Source organism: Bos taurus, chromosome 8 (genome assembly GCF_002263795.3).
Source record: "Bos taurus isolate L1 Dominette 01449 registration number 42190680 breed Hereford chromosome 8, ARS-UCD2.0, whole genome shotgun sequence".
Taxonomy (NCBI): Eukaryota; Metazoa; Chordata; class Mammalia; order Artiodactyla; family Bovidae; genus Bos; species Bos taurus.
In genome coordinates this window covers 72,849,529-72,866,376 of record NC_037335.1, presented here as the reverse complement: position 1 = coordinate 72,866,376, position 16,848 = coordinate 72,849,529, and the positions used below count along the sequence as shown (strand labels likewise).

The following is a 16,848-nucleotide window of genomic DNA, read 5'->3' as shown; positions in this document are numbered from 1 at the left end:
TTTTCTAGGGGCCTTCAAGTGAGTTTCTTTCTGGATTTTTTTTTTTTAATGGAGAACCATAAATTAAATCCCAAATTACCTGTGACTAATTTGAATAACATGAGAGATGAGTCCTCCATCAGACTGTTTATATTTTCACCGAAAACCAATCTCCCACTTCCTACCTGACAAAGCATACAAGAGTCTTGTTTGAAGGTTAAAATGCTTTCACATTAGTTATTTCTAAATTATAGATTCGTTTCATAGTGATAGATTTGCAATATTCTTATTGAAAGAGTTTTTCAAAATCCCATGTTTAAGATTTGCTTTTAATCTAACTGCTACAAGTTTTATTTGAGATGAAGTAAATGATTAAAGCTTCTCTTAACTTTAAACCAAAACAAGTTTATCATTTCCATCTTTCCTAGTTGTTTTTGGGGGCAATATTTCAAGACAAAATATACCCCACACCTCAGGCCGCTTTAAGTTTTCAACCTTATATAACCTTCAACTTTCAGAAAGTTACAGTCATTGCATTAATTTGTTAAAGAAAAAAAATCAAACCAAAACTCTTCTCATCCACATAAAACAAGTCAGTTCTTGTTTTATGTGGATGAGAAGATGCTTTTTCACAACAGAAACTCTAAAGCTTCAGTGGTAAATATGTGTCAACATGAAATAAAACTCAAGAGATAAGTTGCTGGGTCTGAAACCAATCCTTTTTAACAGAATACCAACAAAACATTTCTCCTTTGAGGGGAGGATGTATTTAGGTTTGAAGGATGAAGAAATTCACTTATTTCTCCTTAAATGTAGGTTCAACTCAAATGATTTTATTGGAAACTTTTAAAACATTGAGGTTGAACAAAGATGGGAACTGGATGAAAGAATCTTTCAGGCATGAATGGTGGGTTACCTTCTCTCTTGCCTAACTGCTCTGCTGGCAGTGTCAGTGACTGCTTTAGTTCTCTGATAGGTCTGATTCTCTCGAGGTCTCTTGGAGCGTGTTCTCTCTCTTCTGGCCGAGAAAGGATCTTCTTTTGCAGCCTCTTGACTGGGTGGTACTTTTAGGATTGGCAAGTGTAGAGGTACAGAAGCTTCTCCTCCTCCTCTTCCCAGGTAAACTGGCATCAGGAGCAGCGGTAAAGCCCTCACCGTTCTCCTCACTTGATGTGGAGGGCAGCGTGCAAGGATCCTGCCTGGAGGACACAGGCTCGAAGCCTCTGCTGTCAAGAGTACCTACTGTTCTCCTCTTGGTTCTCTGTGAAGTGCAGGAGGCAGGAGGCGGTGGAGGTGAAACCCACACGAGCCCTCCTTCTCTTTCCAAACTTTTCTGCAGCCTCAAGCTGCGTCTTACTTTGGTTTCGCTCTTTGTTCTCTGAAGGCTTTGCTCAATGGAATCAGATAAATCTTTACACAGTTCGGAATTTTCTAAACTAATTTCTACCAAGCTGCTCATGCTGTAGGAAGGTTGGAGGTTGTTGGTTCTTTCCAAATGTAAACCCGGCCCATCAGAACCACCCACAGAGTGTCCTCTGTATTTTCTTTCTCTGTCACTTACACCACTGCAACTGGCTGCGGAGTTTCGTCCCAAATCCTCACCTTGACTTTTACTTACTTTTCTCTGGTCAGTTAAGACATCTTCTGAACAATCACATTCTTTTTGTGAATCGGGTATGAGATGCTCAGTCTGTAGTTTGTCTTCTGGAATGACTGAGAAGCCACTCTGTTTTTCACATTTGATGTTCATATCTTCTGAGATTTTAACTATTTGAAAGAGGTTTTCCACATTTTGACCAGCAGCAGAAAGTTCTTGGGACTGCAGGGGAAAATCGGGTTTTGGATTATCCGATACAACGGGTGTTACAGTCACTAAAGTACAAGAAATATGGCTGTTTTCACACTCAGTCCCGGTTTTTCGTTCGTTTTCACTTTCCAAAGTAATTGCTTTTGGGATATTTTCATTTTCATCCATTTCTATAGAGTTTATATTTGCATCTTGCTCAAAAGTAGCATTACTAAAAGATGAGGAACTTTTCATGTCAGAGCTGCAGGATTCAGATGCATTGTCTTTATTAAAGCCTTGAATCACCTGCCAATCTTCTGGGTCCTGAGACAAAAGATTTTCTCTCTTTGGAAGCATCATTTCTTCAAATTTACCATTTGAGTTGAAATCATCTAAGGGTATGTAAATAAGGTTAAATTGAATTAAAAAGCAACAATGGAAATAAACTTTCACAAATCAAAACAGGTGCCAAATTGTATCTGTCTGCATTTCAAGCTTTCAAAAAGTCACAAGACCTACAAATACCACCCTGTGCTTGCCCACCGCACCCCCTCCCAATCTGTCAGCAGTCTGTCTTGCTCAGTTCTTCCTCAACCTACAGGTTAAGAAAATATGTACTTAATGCATGAATTAATAAAGCACACAACCCGAGACCAGGGAAATGAGAACTGTATCTGAAATGGCTTCCTCTATTCTAATGTGCTTCCCATCCTACAAGGTCAGTTAGCGTGAGGCAGACACATTTTCCATTTCCCGAAAAATGAATTACTGAAAACGGGCAACACTGTGCTTTGGGAAGTTTTCTATCTGTGTTCCCCCTTGAAATAGAAAAGAGAAAATCTGGAATTCTGGGGGCATTTGAGGACTTCGTTAAAAGGGTACTTCTGAAGACACTCCGGTTGTATGCCCTGTGTTAAAAAATTAACATGAACTGCACCATACCCTCAAATACAGCCCTGTTGGTTTCCATTCTCTAGAAATCCCCCCCATTCCATGTCCATCTCTGACTATAATTCACCCTCCAAGAAGATGCGTCATCTGGAGCCTGCCGTGTGTTTCTGGCACCTGGTGTTACATCACAGGTGAAAAACACATCAAGGTTTTCAGGTCGCATAATACAGCCTAAGTGAATCCAGGCTTTGTGAACTCTCAAGCTCAGTACCATGAGAAGTCATCTCTCTGGTTATTGCAGATAATAAAGTTTTTAACTGGTCAGTCAAATGTGTATAAAAAAATGTTTCAAACAAAATTGAAACTGAAAGATAAAAACATAAGCTGAGCCCCAAACCTACAAAACAACCTGTCAGTTTGAAAAGGTATTTATACAACCCTGACTTGGGTACTTACAATCATGTCACGGAAAGCTAGAGATAACAGAGGACAGAAGCCCCTTGGTGCCAACCAACCCATATGTCAATTGGGCTCTTTAAATAACTTTAAAACATTGATATTTGTGTATTTTTCATGAGATTAACATACTAGAAAAGGAAGGCAGGGGAGAAGGATGGAGGGAAGAAGAGAGACAGAGGGACGGAGAGATGGCTTCAGACCCTCAGAGCAGATGAAACCTACAGATTAAAAAAGAAGCTTCAGGTATTTTTGAAAAGAAATTCTCTAATAGGATGCATGATGGAAGATATGCACTAACAGTCACTGTTCAAATGCCTTTAGAAAAACCCTATGAGGAACTGGGGATATAATGAAAATAGGTCTTAGTTTCCAGGCTCATGGGAACGAAAACTTGCAGGGGAAGATGGTGGACAGATCATTATAAACCAGGTGGTAAAGGTATATAATGTGAACAAAGAGTTTTCTTGGGAATGCAGCCAGCCTGGCTAAGTCCTAAAGGCTAAGCAGCACTGTGCTCAGTTGCTAAGTGTGTCTGACTCTTTGTGGCCCTGTGGACTGTAACCTGCCAGGCTCCTCTGTCCATGGAATTATCCAGGCAAGAATACTGGAGTGAGTTGCCATTTCCTCTTTCAGGGGATCTTCCCGACCCAGGGATTGAACCCATATCTCCTGTGTCTCCATCCCGTTGTCCCCTGCATTAGGAGGCGGATTCTTTACCCCTAGTGCTACCTGGGAAGCTGACACCAAGAGTCCATAATGACATGTACCATATTCACCCCTGACTCTACGATAGATCCTTTATAGTATGTTGCAAATGGAATGTAGGCTATAAATATTTGATGAGTGACAAAGGAAGCTATTTTAAAACTGGTTCCATACAAAATTCACGCACCAAATGAACTCATTTTCAATTTTCAGGATGATTTAGTCGATTGAAACTCAAGCATTAACCAACCAGATGTAACTCCAATCCAATTTTTATCAGGGTATCAACAGACTTAATCTTCCTTTTCAACAAAATTTTCCAAGTAATCAAGTTTGATTTATAAGTCTTTCCAGAAGATGTTTAGCAGTGCCAACTCTACTGAAGTTTTTTCAGGGCAAGTTTTTTATTTGTTTGTTTTAATTTTATTTTTAATTCATAGAAGATACACTATTACTGAGCCATCACCTTGTTGACTTTCAGCAATGGAATATACCACCACTCAGAATTCATTTTGCTTTACCAAAATGCTTTAAAAAGCAAAGACAAGGTAAAAGGAAATTCTTTCCCCTAAAATTATATGCAATCTACTGTGTCTGAGTTTCTCTGGAGAGAGGGAGTGTCCAGCAGATTCTGAAAAGGGTCTAGGTGATCTGAAAGTTAAAGAACTACTGCTTTAAAAAACAACAACAACAACAACAAAAACACGCTTTTTTGGCCACACCTTGTAGCATGTGGGATCTTAGTTCCCTGACCAGGGATCAAACTCACGCCCCCTGCATTGGAAGCCTGGAGTCTTGGCCACTGAACCGCCAGGGAAGTTGCCCACTGCTTCTTAACATTCTTGTGGGAATAGGAGGGAAAGTTGCTGTTTTAAATTTATGTATTCTTGACACAATGAAGAGAAAAGGGGAAAAAAAAGAGAGTGAAATGGCAACAGAGAGGAAGAAGAGATACAGTGGTGACAGCAGGCTACCTGGGTACGTCCTCCGAACGAGGCTCCCAACCAATGGCGTCTCAGAGACCTCCGGCAGCTCAGGGATAGGGCTCAGGAGCGGCTTCTTAGAGGCAAGGTCTCTTTCTCCATATAGAGACTTCTGGACACCTTTTCTCTTTCCCTTTCCTTTCTTCTTTTTGCAACCTTTTAAAACCTGAGAAAATGTATTAGAATGCCGTCACTGAGAAGGATGGAGCACCACGTACCCTTCTGACCCTCAAATTAAATTTTTATAGAAAAACTTAAGACTAGTTATTCCATTTAAAACTTGAGAAACTTGAGTCAGGGTGAAGGGGCTAGGTAGTTTACAGGTGTCAACTAAAATAAAAGCTGAACTCAATTTATGAATTGTAGAGTCACGGTCTGTATTTCCACAAAGCATGTGCTGAAATAAGTTCTGGATAAGTGAAAAACAGGTGAGGTGCTGTAGAACTGGACAGACTGAAGACAAGAGGAACTGTAACTAGGATGTGGTTAGGATGACTCAGGATTAACCTAGAATGAGTTCTCTATTGGAAACTATGGAAAACCGTTTTCTGTTCCAAGATGTGGATGAAGAAACAACAGGTGTGTACATAAAATTTGAAGATAACGCAAAGCTGCTTCAAACAAGAGACGATCTAATCAAGATTAAAATGATCAGGTCAAAATAAGATGGAATTCAATAAGCATAAGCAGAAGATGAGGGAAAAAAGGTTTGGTAATAACTGATAGAAAACATGTGGGTTTCTATAAAAATTAAAACTGCTTTAATACTATCTGGAATGCAGTGTTCAATTCTGACTGCCTATCAGTAACTGACCACTAATGCTCTATTGTTTAAAAAAGTTTCATATGGATATTCCAGCAATACCACTTCTAGGCATATAGCTCATAAAAATATAAAAACAATAAACAAATAAGTTTCGCATGGAGAAGACTTGAGGGGAACCCAAATACTGTATTGAAATAATACAGTATTATTAGGTTGTTATGAGCAAAAATAATGAAATATATTCAATGTGATAATACTGGAAAGAACCAGATTTTAGGTCAACATAAGGAATACATTGCTAAAAGTTAGAGCTTCTGGAAAATGGCATCCATTCAAATATTTATGGAGAAACTGCTTTGTGCAGGTAATAATTTGCTAGGTATGAGATGTAAAAACAAGTCTTTAGGGAACTCTTGGTTTAATGGCAAGTAACTGTAATACATACATACAGACCAGGAAAGACTCTACATAGACTGAGAAGCCGGAGACCTGGCCTACAGGAGGTTTTCAAGACAGGGTCCACAGGAAATGGAATGTCTAAGCCAAATTTTAAACAAGTGAGAATTGTTTCGGTTGATGATGGGAGTGCAAAGAAAGGCTTTTCAAGCAAATGCAGAGGGAACAGATCTAAGCGAGGCAGCACAGAGCAGAGGAGGAGCTGTTCATGGTCCACTGACCCACAAAGAAGCAGCAGAAGAGGCCAACAAAGCCAGCAAGGTCCTTCAATGCAATGAATATACCCCAAAAGCAATGAGGGTTCACCACATGGTGACTTAGAGAGTGGAAACATCTGAGTCTGCGTTTGAGAGAGAGTACTTAGGTAACAGCACAGAAGTGAATGGTGTGGAAGAGTGGAAGACATTTAAGAGTACAGAAATGGCACGGAACTTTATGTTCCTTGAGATTTCTATACATATCCTGTAAAAACAAAACAAGAAAAAAACATTCCAGGAAAAAGTAATTTTAGAACTGTAAAAGATAAACGGTCCTCTTGGTGATTTATAACATACACTGAACACTAAATTCTCTGAGAAGTACTCAGTATAAATAACCTCTATATACATTAGAAAAATGCTGGCTTAAATATTTTTCCATGAAATATTTTTTTTTTTCAGGGAACATCTGTTGATTTCCAAGGAACAGTTGGGAAAATAATAGTTTGGTCAACGGAAATGGAAACGAAGAGAAAAATCTTTACTTGGGTTCCATAGCTAAGTTGCAAGAGAGAAATATTTGGCTTTGTGCCAGTTGTCTTCAGTTCAAATCCCGACTCTGACACTTCACTCACTGCTTTGTAATCTTAGGCAACTTACCTCACCTCTCTGTACCTTAGTCTTCTCATCTGCAAAATGGGAACCACAAAAGCACATACCACAGAAAGCTGTGGTGAGCATTATATCAATACATGTGAAACGGTTAAAGTATGGCTTGATTCATAGGAAAGGCTATGTGTTAGTTATTCTTTTTCTTCTTACTACTTTGAATACTGATAGGGGAGGAAGTATTTATAACATTAAATTATGCTCTTAGTGTTACCGTGTGACCTCAGCCCTACTGCGTTGGTTAGTATACTATGATCAATGTCATCAGGACAGTTTCTGATTCATGGCTCAAGTAAACCCCCTTTTAATAGGATTCTGGAAATCTTTGTTTATATAAACTGTCTCCAACAGTGCCTGGATCTTAGTGGCTTCTCAAGAAACATAAATGAACTAATGAATGAATGAGAAAGGAAAAGTACAGTTAAACATAAAATTTGCCGAACACGAGGAAAGACTAGTATTGTTTTTTCACAGTCATGGACCAAGAGAAGGACACCACCCAAAAAGAAAAAAGTAAAGATGAACTAACACAATTGTAAAATTACTACACTCCGATAAAAATTAAAAAAAAAAGAAAACCTGTGGTCTGTCACGAAAACATACCTAGCAATGCTTATCTTACCCACAAGAAGGTTTTGTCTACAAAGGTTAGAATTTTATCAATACCTGAATTTACTCCAATACAAAAAGCCTTCTTTAGACTAACAAACAAGAGATGTGAGTGCATGTGTACTCAGTTGTGTCCAGCTCTTTGCGACCCCATGGACTGTAGCCTGCCAGGCTCCTCTGTCCATGGGATTTTCCAGGCAATAACACTGGAGAGGGTTGCCATTTCCTACTCCAGAGGATCTTCCCAACCCAGGGATCAAACCGCATCTCCTATATGTCTTGCATTGGCAAGCAGATTATTAACCACTGAGCCACCTGGGAAGCTAAGCAATTGGAATCCTCAGGAAGCCATGTGATGAGACTGGTTTAGGAGTTGGAGACAAAGGACAACTCAAGATATTATGCTTAATGGGATTCTATTTACTCCCCAATCACCATTATTTCTTCTCACACAGGGAACGAGGTCATGCAACAGAAGTGCTTACTTCTTCTATTATTTGCACAATTAAATTGTTTTAGAGTAACTTTAAAATTATTTTAAAATAATTCAGGTACAGAGCAACACATCAAACTGAACAGGAAAGCTCCTGGTGAAAAGCAAACATTTTTCTGTCCCTGCCATTTACTTATTTATTGGCTCATTTTTAGTTCCTGTAGCTGGCTCCATCTCTCTAAAAAAGGGACTCGGATTGCTGTATTTTTAACATTTAATAACGTAAAGTTTTAAACACTCAAAAAGAAGAGAGAATAGGACCTTGAATCCCATGTTCCCAACAGCTAACTCCTCTAATTACTAACATAGAAATCATGATTCATTTATAACTCCCTTTGCTCAGATTATTTTAAAGCAAATCCCAGACACAACATCATCTCATCTGAAAATCCTACAATATCTCTAAGAGATAAGGGCTTCTTTTTTTCCCCCCACACACAAACAAAAAAAAAGGAAACATTCTATTATTTGGCATTGTATTTTATTGCTCATTTTTTTCCTCTTGTACAATGAACTTTTATTTATTTTTCCCAGCTTTGAGATGTAACAGACGTATAACATTATGCAGGTTTAAGGAATACACATAAGTATATATATTATGAAATGATTACCTTTTTCTAAAATGACAAATACTAGTCAGCAATAAATGGAACTATTGATATACACAGATCTGGACAAATCTCCAGAGAATGATGCTGAGTGAAAAAGCCAGTCCCAAAAGGTTACCTAAAATATGAGTCTATGAACATAATGACAAAATGAAAGGAGTAGAGGACAGACTGGTCCTTAACCCTCCAGGACTGGCTGCTGGGGGGTTAAGGTGGGGGAGGCAGTGAGAAGAGGATAGAGCTACAAGCCAGAAGAGATCTCTGCAGCAATGGAAACGTCCTGCTTCTTGACTGTATTTTGTTATCTTACCACTGTGATACTGTACAACTGTTTTGCAAAATGTCACCATGGAGGGAGCTGGGCAAAGGGTAGCTGGGATCTTTCTAGTTTTTCTGATAGCAGCATGCATCTTGAAAATGATCTCAAAATAAAAACTTAGGTGCAAAAAAAACCAGATAGCAGTTTTCCCTAATATTTCCTCCGAGTTCCACTTTCTCCAAGTGGCCCTTAATTGTCTTTTTACAACTGTTCAAATCAGGATTGAACAAGGTCTCCACACATGTCATTTGGTTGAGATTTTCTCTGTTCTATGGCTTATACCCCTGCCATTTATGTGGTGAATGTCCTTGAGGCATATTATCATGTAGTGGCCACCAAGCTCTGGATTTGGGTGACTGTACTCAAGTATGTCTTTATATTCATCTATCTCCTGATACTTCCTATCAACCAGATATTAGATCCAGGCTTAATTAGATACAGCTTTGATCTTTTTAGGAAAAAGCATCTCATGGAAGGTTGTAAATGCCCTCATTGCACCAGTAGGCCCACCTTCTCCCCCTGCATGGCACTACAAATGACCAGTGGTTTCAGGTGCCTATGACCTCTGGCTCCCCCATTAGCGTCTTCCTAACATTCAACAGCTTTTGTGAACAGATCTTTTTGATTAGTGACAACTATCCCTAAGAGCTTTCCCTTATAAACTATTTACCTGAAACATAGCTCAAATTTTATCTTCTAGCTTTCCAAAATGAAAAAACCCGAAAATAAGAATTGATGTCCTAGACAGCTGCTACGGTGACCTTTAAGTTTGGTGGTTCAGGTCATTTCAGTCCAGTCACTCAGTCGTGTCCGACTCTTTGCGATCCCATGAATTGCAGCACGCCGGGCCTCCTTGTCTATCACCAACTCTTGGAGTTCACCCAAACTCATGTCCATCGAGTTGGTGATGCCATCCAGCCATCTCATCCTCTGTAGTCCCCTTCTCCTCCTGCCCCCAAGCCATCCCAGCATCAGAGTCTTTTCCGATGAGTCAACTCTTCGCATGAGGTGGCCAAAGTATTGGAGTTTCAGCTTTAGCATCAGTCCTTCCAAAGAACATCCAGGACTGATCTCTAGAATGGACTGATTGGATCACCTTGCAGTCCAAGGGACTCTCAAGGGTCTTCTCCAACACCACAGTTCAAAAGCATCAATTCTTTGGCACTCACCTTTCTTCACAGTCCAACTCTCACATCCACACATGACCACTGAAAAACCATAGCCTTGACTAGATGGACCTTTGTTGGCAAAGTAATGTCTCTGCTTTTGAATATGCTATCTAGGTTGGTCATAACTTTCCTTCCAAGGAATAAGTGTCTTTTAATTTCATGTCTGCAATCACCATCTGCAGTGATTTTGGAGCCCCCAAAAATAAAGTCTGATACTGTTTCCACTGTTTCCCCATCTATTGCCCAGGAAGTGATGGGACAAGAGGCCATGATCTTCGTTTTCTGAATGTTGAGTTTTAAGCCAACTTTTTCACTCTTCTCTTTCACTTTCATCAAGAGGCTTTTTAGTTCCTCTTCACTTTCTGCCATAAGGGTGGTGTCATCTGCATATCTGAGGTTATTGATATTTCTCCTGGCAATCTTGATTCCAGCCTGTGCTTCTTCCAGTCCAGCGTTTCTCATGATGTACTCTGCATAGAAGTTAAATAAGCAGGGTGACAATATACAGCCTTGATGTACTCCTTTTCCTATTTGGAACCAGTCTGTTGTTCCATGTCCAGTTCTAACTGTTGCTTCCTGACCTGCATACAGGTTTCTGAAGAGGCAGGTCAGGTGGTCTGGTATTCCCATCTCTTTCAGAATTTTCCACAGTTTATTGTGATCCACACAGTCAAAGGCTTTGGCATAGTCAATAAAGCAGAAATAGATGTTTTTTTGGAACCCTCTTCCTTTTTCCATGATCCAGCGGATGTTGGCAATTTGATCTCTGGTTCCTCTGCCTTTTCTAAAACCAGTCTGAACATCTGGCAGTTCACGGTTCACATATTGCTGAAGCCTGGCTTGGAGGATTTTGAGCATTACTTTACTAGCGTGTGAGATGAGTGCAATTGTGCAGTAGTTTGAGCATTCTTTGGCATTGCCTTTCTTTGGGATTGGAATGAAAACTGACCTTTTCCAGTCCTGTGGCCACTGCTGAGTTTTCCAAATTTGCTGGCATATTGAGTGCAGCACTTTCACAGCATCATCTTCCAGGATTTGAAATAGCTCAACTGGAATTCCATCACCTCCACTAGCTTTGTCGTAGTGATGTTTTCTAAGACCCACTTGACTTCACATTCCAGGATGTCTGGCTCTAGGTGAGCTATCACACCATCGTGATTATCTTGGTAGTGAAGATCTTTTTTGTACAGTTCTTCTGTGTATTCTTGCCACCTCTTCTTAATATCTTCTGCTTCTGTTAGGTCCCTACCATTTCTGTCCTTTATCGAGCCCATCTTTGCATGAAATGTTCCCTTGGTGTCTCTAATTTTCTTGAAGAGATCTCTAGTCCTTCCCATTCTGTTGTTTTCCTCTATTTGTTTGCACTGATCGCTGAAGAAGGCTTTCTTATCTCTCCTTTGTGGTTAGGTTTTCATTATGAGGAAATTAAGTGTTTTTTCCTATTTGATGTTTCTGTTTCAAACCACTGCAATCAATATGTCTGATGGCTACACTGTCCTACCTTTGGTCAGCAGAGGACCCTTCAAAATGATTGTGTGTCCTTTAATGTGGCCCCAGAAGTTTCTTAGGCATCCTTGCATGCACACTGCTCCAGATCTGCGCTCATTTTCTGCATTTGCTGCTGTAAATCTGAAAGTGGTCATTTCACTAAGGTAATATCAATCCCTTTCAGTTGAGATGGTAGACATGGCAATGTAGGTACAAAGGAGGCTCAGTGCTTCTACAATTTATGAACAGAAAGAGCTAGAGAATTGTTTTAAATGGTAAAAGCATGTGTTCATGATATTTTAAATTCAAATTTAGTCTAACAAGGTTTTGAATTTGATTTTAAAGTTTATCTTATTTCCAGTGAAGAGTCTGGATTCCTACTGTTCAGTTACTCAGTCGTGACTGACTCTTTGTGTCCCCATGAATTGCAGCACGCCAGGCCTCCTTGTCCTTCACCATCTCCTTGAGTCTGCTCAGACTCATGTCCATTGAGTCAGTGATGCCATCCAATCATCTCATTCTCTGTCGTCCCCTTCTCCTCCTGCCTTCAATCTTTCCCAGCATCAGGGTCTCTTCCAATGAATCAGCTCTTGGCATCAGGTGGTCAAAGTATTGGAGCTTCAGCATCAGTCCTTCCAATGAATATTCAGGACTGATTTCCTTTAGGATTGTCTGGTTTCATCTCCTTGTAGTCCAAGGGACTCCAATATCACAGTTCAAAAGCATCAATTCTTTGGCGCTCAGCCTTCTTTATGGTCCAACTCTCATATCCATACACGACTACTGGAAAAACCATAGCTTTGACTAGACGGACCTTTATTGGCAAAGTAATGTCTCTGCTTTTTAATATGCTGTCTAGGTTTGTCATAGCTTTTCTTCCAAGGAGCAAGCGTCTTAATTTCATGGCTGCAGTAACCATCTGCAGTGGTTTTGGAGCCCAAGAAAATAAAGTCTGTCACTGTTTCCATTGTTTCCTCATCTATTTGCTCTGGATTCTTAATGACAGTTAAAAAAAAAGACACGCATACACAAATCCTTTCTTATTTGCTTCATTGTAGAGTAAATTCTTCTATCAGTGAGTGTTATTGTTTAAGTTTTTCTGCAGTTATTTTTGTTCCTGGGGCAGCAGAGGATGAGATAGTTAGATAGCATCACCTGACTCAACGGACACGAATGTGAACAAAGTCTGGGAGATAGTGAAGAACAGGGAAGCCTGGCAAGGTGCAGTCCATGAGCTTGCAAAGAGTCAGACATACTTGGCAACTGAACAACAAAATCAATGTACATCCTATTTGGAATTTTCACATTTCTGATCCTGAAAAAAATTTATGAGGTTAAGCCACTGACTTGATCTACAGTTACATCAATTTGTTTCATTTTGTTTAACAACTTTAAAAAATTGAACTATAATTGTTTCATAATCATGCAGAACATTTACAGTTCAAAGTTAAAAGGAAAAAACATATTCAGGGAAATCTAGCCTTTTCCTTTCTGTTCCCTCCTCTGTCTCTTCTCCCTACAGGTAACCAGGTTTTATTAGTTTTTGATCTATTCTATGTTTTCTCGTTATTGTTGTTAATCATATATACACACACACAATTTTTTTTAATGCTCCCTACTTTCTTAGATAAAAGGCAATATATTGGTTTGTCATATTAGCTGCCATCACAAAATACTGCAGACTGGGTGGCTTGTTGTTGTTTAGTCACTAAGTTGTGTCCTACTCTTTGCGACCCCATGGAATGTAGCTTGCTAGGCTCTCATAACTCCTGCACTGGCAGGTGGATTCTTTACCAGTGAGCCACCCAGGAACATAAAAAATACACTTTTTCTTACACCCTACTGTTGGTTGAAATCACACTTATTAAAGTTCCCTTTCTATTGTTTTAAAAAAAAATTTATTTTTGCTGTGCTGGGTCTTTGTTGCTGCACGTGGGCTTTCTCTAGTTGCAGTGAGTGGAGGCTACTCTCTGGTTGCAATGAGTGGGCTTCTAACTGCAGTGGCTTCTCTTGTTACGGAGCATGGGTCTTGAGTCCTTGAGCTTCAGTAGTTGTGGTACATGGGCTTAGTTGCCCCCAGACATGTGGAATCTTACTGGATGAGGGATGGAACCTGTGTCCCCTGCTTGACAGGTGAAGTCTTAACCACTGGACCACTAGGGAATTCCATAAAGTTTGCTTTCTATTTGCTCCAAAACTCCTTCCTACATACAGACTTTTCTTTGGGATGGTACAGAATGAGCTTTTTTTCTTATATGGCACAACTTTCATTTGCTCAATCACAGGCCTTTTTCTTCTTCCCTTCAGAGACACCCCCCCCCCCCCCCCCACTCCCAGAGCACTCTTTTCTTGTTCCAATTTGGGTTGATTGCTCTTCCAGGCTGACTGAACAGCTATGATCAGAGATTTCTGTTCTCTGTCATTATTATTATGTATCCTGAATTCTCAAGCTTACGTCCTCATTTTGCTAAAGTATTTCCTCCAGTAACATTAAAAAACTAAACTTCCAGAGTCTAAACGGATGAGTTTCGTTATGGAAATGTTGGTTTTTGAAGTGTTGGCAGGGTAGTTTAAGGAAAGATGCCTAGTAGGTAGCTGAACCTATACTTATAGACAGGAAACATATGAGTGTTGTCAACTGTGTTACACATGAAACCACCCAGGAAATAAGCTGTTTCAAAGGTCAGAGAGTAAAATAGAACTCTGGGTAACATAAACATTTAGGAATGGGTGGAAGGACACAAACCTTTAATAGAGACCATACAGGAGAGATCTCAGTTTTGTCAAATGATGCGGGGCCAGACAGTAGGAACAAGATCTCAAAGACACACTGGATTTTAGTCACTAGGTTACAACTTAGTAACCTAAATGCTGGAAAAATAATGGAAGAATTATTAACATAATAACATCTGACACAGTGACTCTGCAGTGGCCCGTGAGGCTCTCCAGCAGCAATGTCGAATGGGAGAGGGGACAATGGTGGCATTCAGAGGGGACAGATGGCATTCTGCTTCCAGGAAGGAAGCAGAATGAAAGGGATGAAGACCCAAGATTACTGACAAGTGTGTTGAAAACAGCTTACACGGCTTAGGATGAATGAGGAAACATAGGAAATGAAATCATAGGACTTCTGAAAGCCTAAGAGTAAATATAACACTAGAGGAGGTATGAGTAAGATGGCTTGAGAACGCTGGGTGGAGAGGAGGCTGGGGGTGGAGAGGGGGACATACAAAGGTCTTGGGTACCAACAAGCTGTGGATGTGACAGGGGAGGGGCCAGTCACTGAAGTGGGGAGCCCCTGGTTAAAGTGCTAGATCCGCCTTCCACAAAGAAACAGTGATGTCATGAGCCGACATAGCCTCCAGGAGTGGAGGAAGACAGCTAATTTCTGAATTCTTGCTTCAATACGGAAGGTCATCCATCAACCCACTGGCAGCAGCCAAGTCAAACAAGTGACAGATGGCACACTCATCCCTGAGAAATTCTCTCAGAGGATTCCTGTAAGACAGTATAGTGAGACTAGACCAGATTCAAAGGTAAGAATCAATTCCACATTCGAGTTGGTGATTTCCAGCACTGGGTGTACACAACCCAACCCAATGAAGACAATGCAAAAATGGCTTTTGGGTAACGCACAATTGAGTATATAATCTCTTACGGCCCCTTCTATTCTATGATAACTTGATTTTTAATACTCTTGGTCCCATGTTAACTAGAAACATGTGTTTTCCTAACCACACCACAAACAAATGTACTATGTCTACTCTTCGTTACATCTTTAAACACACACTCACCCGATTCTTTCGTGGAAGGACTTTGTCTGCATGCTTGCTTTCTTGAGACTTCCTCCTATTAGTTTTCTTTTCTTTACAAGGCTGAGCTTCTGCATTGAGTAAGTTGCAAACACTCTCTTGTGAAAAACTGATCAACTTCTAGAAAGAAAATTGAAAGCAGGGCTACCGTAAAACACAGGCAGTTACGTTTTCATTTCACGTCTTTTCCCTCCCCTGTGGATTCTACCACTTTACATCCCATTTCAGTAGAAGTTAATATAGCAATATTAATAGTATTAACATGCAGAAGTTGATACAACATGGTAAATCAACTAGATAGAATTCAATAAAATTTAAAAAAATAAAAAGAATCATTGTCTCAGGTACCTACTGAACACCTATAATTTAGTATCAGTACCTAACTACTGATGGGTTATGAGGGAGAAAAATAATGAACTGTTAGATTATCTAAGTTTGACTTCTGCGTTTATCATCCAAAAATATGAGCAAAAAATATTATCAGTATGCTATATGTTTATGCACTATGATGCTGTAGACAAAAATCCAAATTCAACTAATTTAATAAAATCACAGAAGACATGCACTCAATGGGAGTTATGATCACATTGAAAACAGTGGAATGTAGTTTAGGAAAAGTTACGTCATTTTCCGATTGTTAACTACATGCTACTCTTCTCTGCTTTGCACTTTGATGCAATTAATAAAACCATGGAGATCCCAAAGAAACTTTCTAAACAGATGACCTTCCACATGAATACACACTCTGAAATCATCTTGTTTTAATGTATTTTTCTTCTCACAGAATTAAGATCACATCAGGAAAACAGCATCACCCTGGGTTACATGGTAGGTAGGATAAGGTATTAGCTCTTGAAACATCGATTAAACCAAGATTTAACCAATAAGTCATTTGATCATGAAAACAGAAAAAAAAAAAAAAAAGCTACTGCAACATTTAGAAACAAACACAAGCACTTACGCTTCTTCTGTCAGAGGTCCGCGTTGCTCTACCGACTCTGAAGGGGGCTATATTCTCGTGGTTACTTGAAGAGGCAGAGGTATCAGTGCCTAATGAGCAAGATATAGCAAGATTAGGGAAGCTCACAAAAACTTTTAGATCCGCTGCCTTGGAAACACTGGATACTCTTGAATACTAATTTTGCTTTTAGTATCCTATAGTTACTAAGTTCGGAGAAGGCAATGGCACCCCACTCCAGTACTCTTGCCTGGGAAATCCCATGGATGGAGGAGCCTGGTAGGCTACAGTCTATGGGATAACTAAGAGTCGGACAAGATTGAGCGACTTCACTTTCACTTTTCACTTTGATGCACTGGAGAAGGAAATGGCAACCCACTCAGTGTTCTTGCCTGGAGAATCCCAGGGACAGAGGAGCCTGGTGGGCTTCTGTCTATGGGGTTGCACAGAGTCAGACACGACTGACGTGACTTAGCAGCAGCAGTCACTAAGTTGTATCTG

The 16,848-nt window shown here is 39.9% G+C and overlaps 1 protein-coding gene across 3 annotated transcripts in view; it reads right to left on the bottom strand.

Annotated features, from left to right (window-relative positions):
- Positions 1-790: 790 nt before the first annotated feature.
- CDCA2 (cell division cycle associated 2) overlaps positions 791-16,848 on the bottom strand; it is a 43,208-nt gene continuing 27,150 nt past the window's right edge. For all 3 annotated transcript variants that reach the window (NM_001046194.2, XM_059889075.1, XM_024995700.2), the window contains 4 exon segments: positions 791-2,157; positions 4,795-4,969; positions 15,372-15,509; positions 16,351-16,439. In NM_001046194.2, coding sequence (NP_001039659.1) covers positions 941-2,157; positions 4,795-4,969; positions 15,372-15,509; positions 16,351-16,439 — 1,619 coding nt within the window. In that variant the 3' untranslated portion in view covers positions 791-940.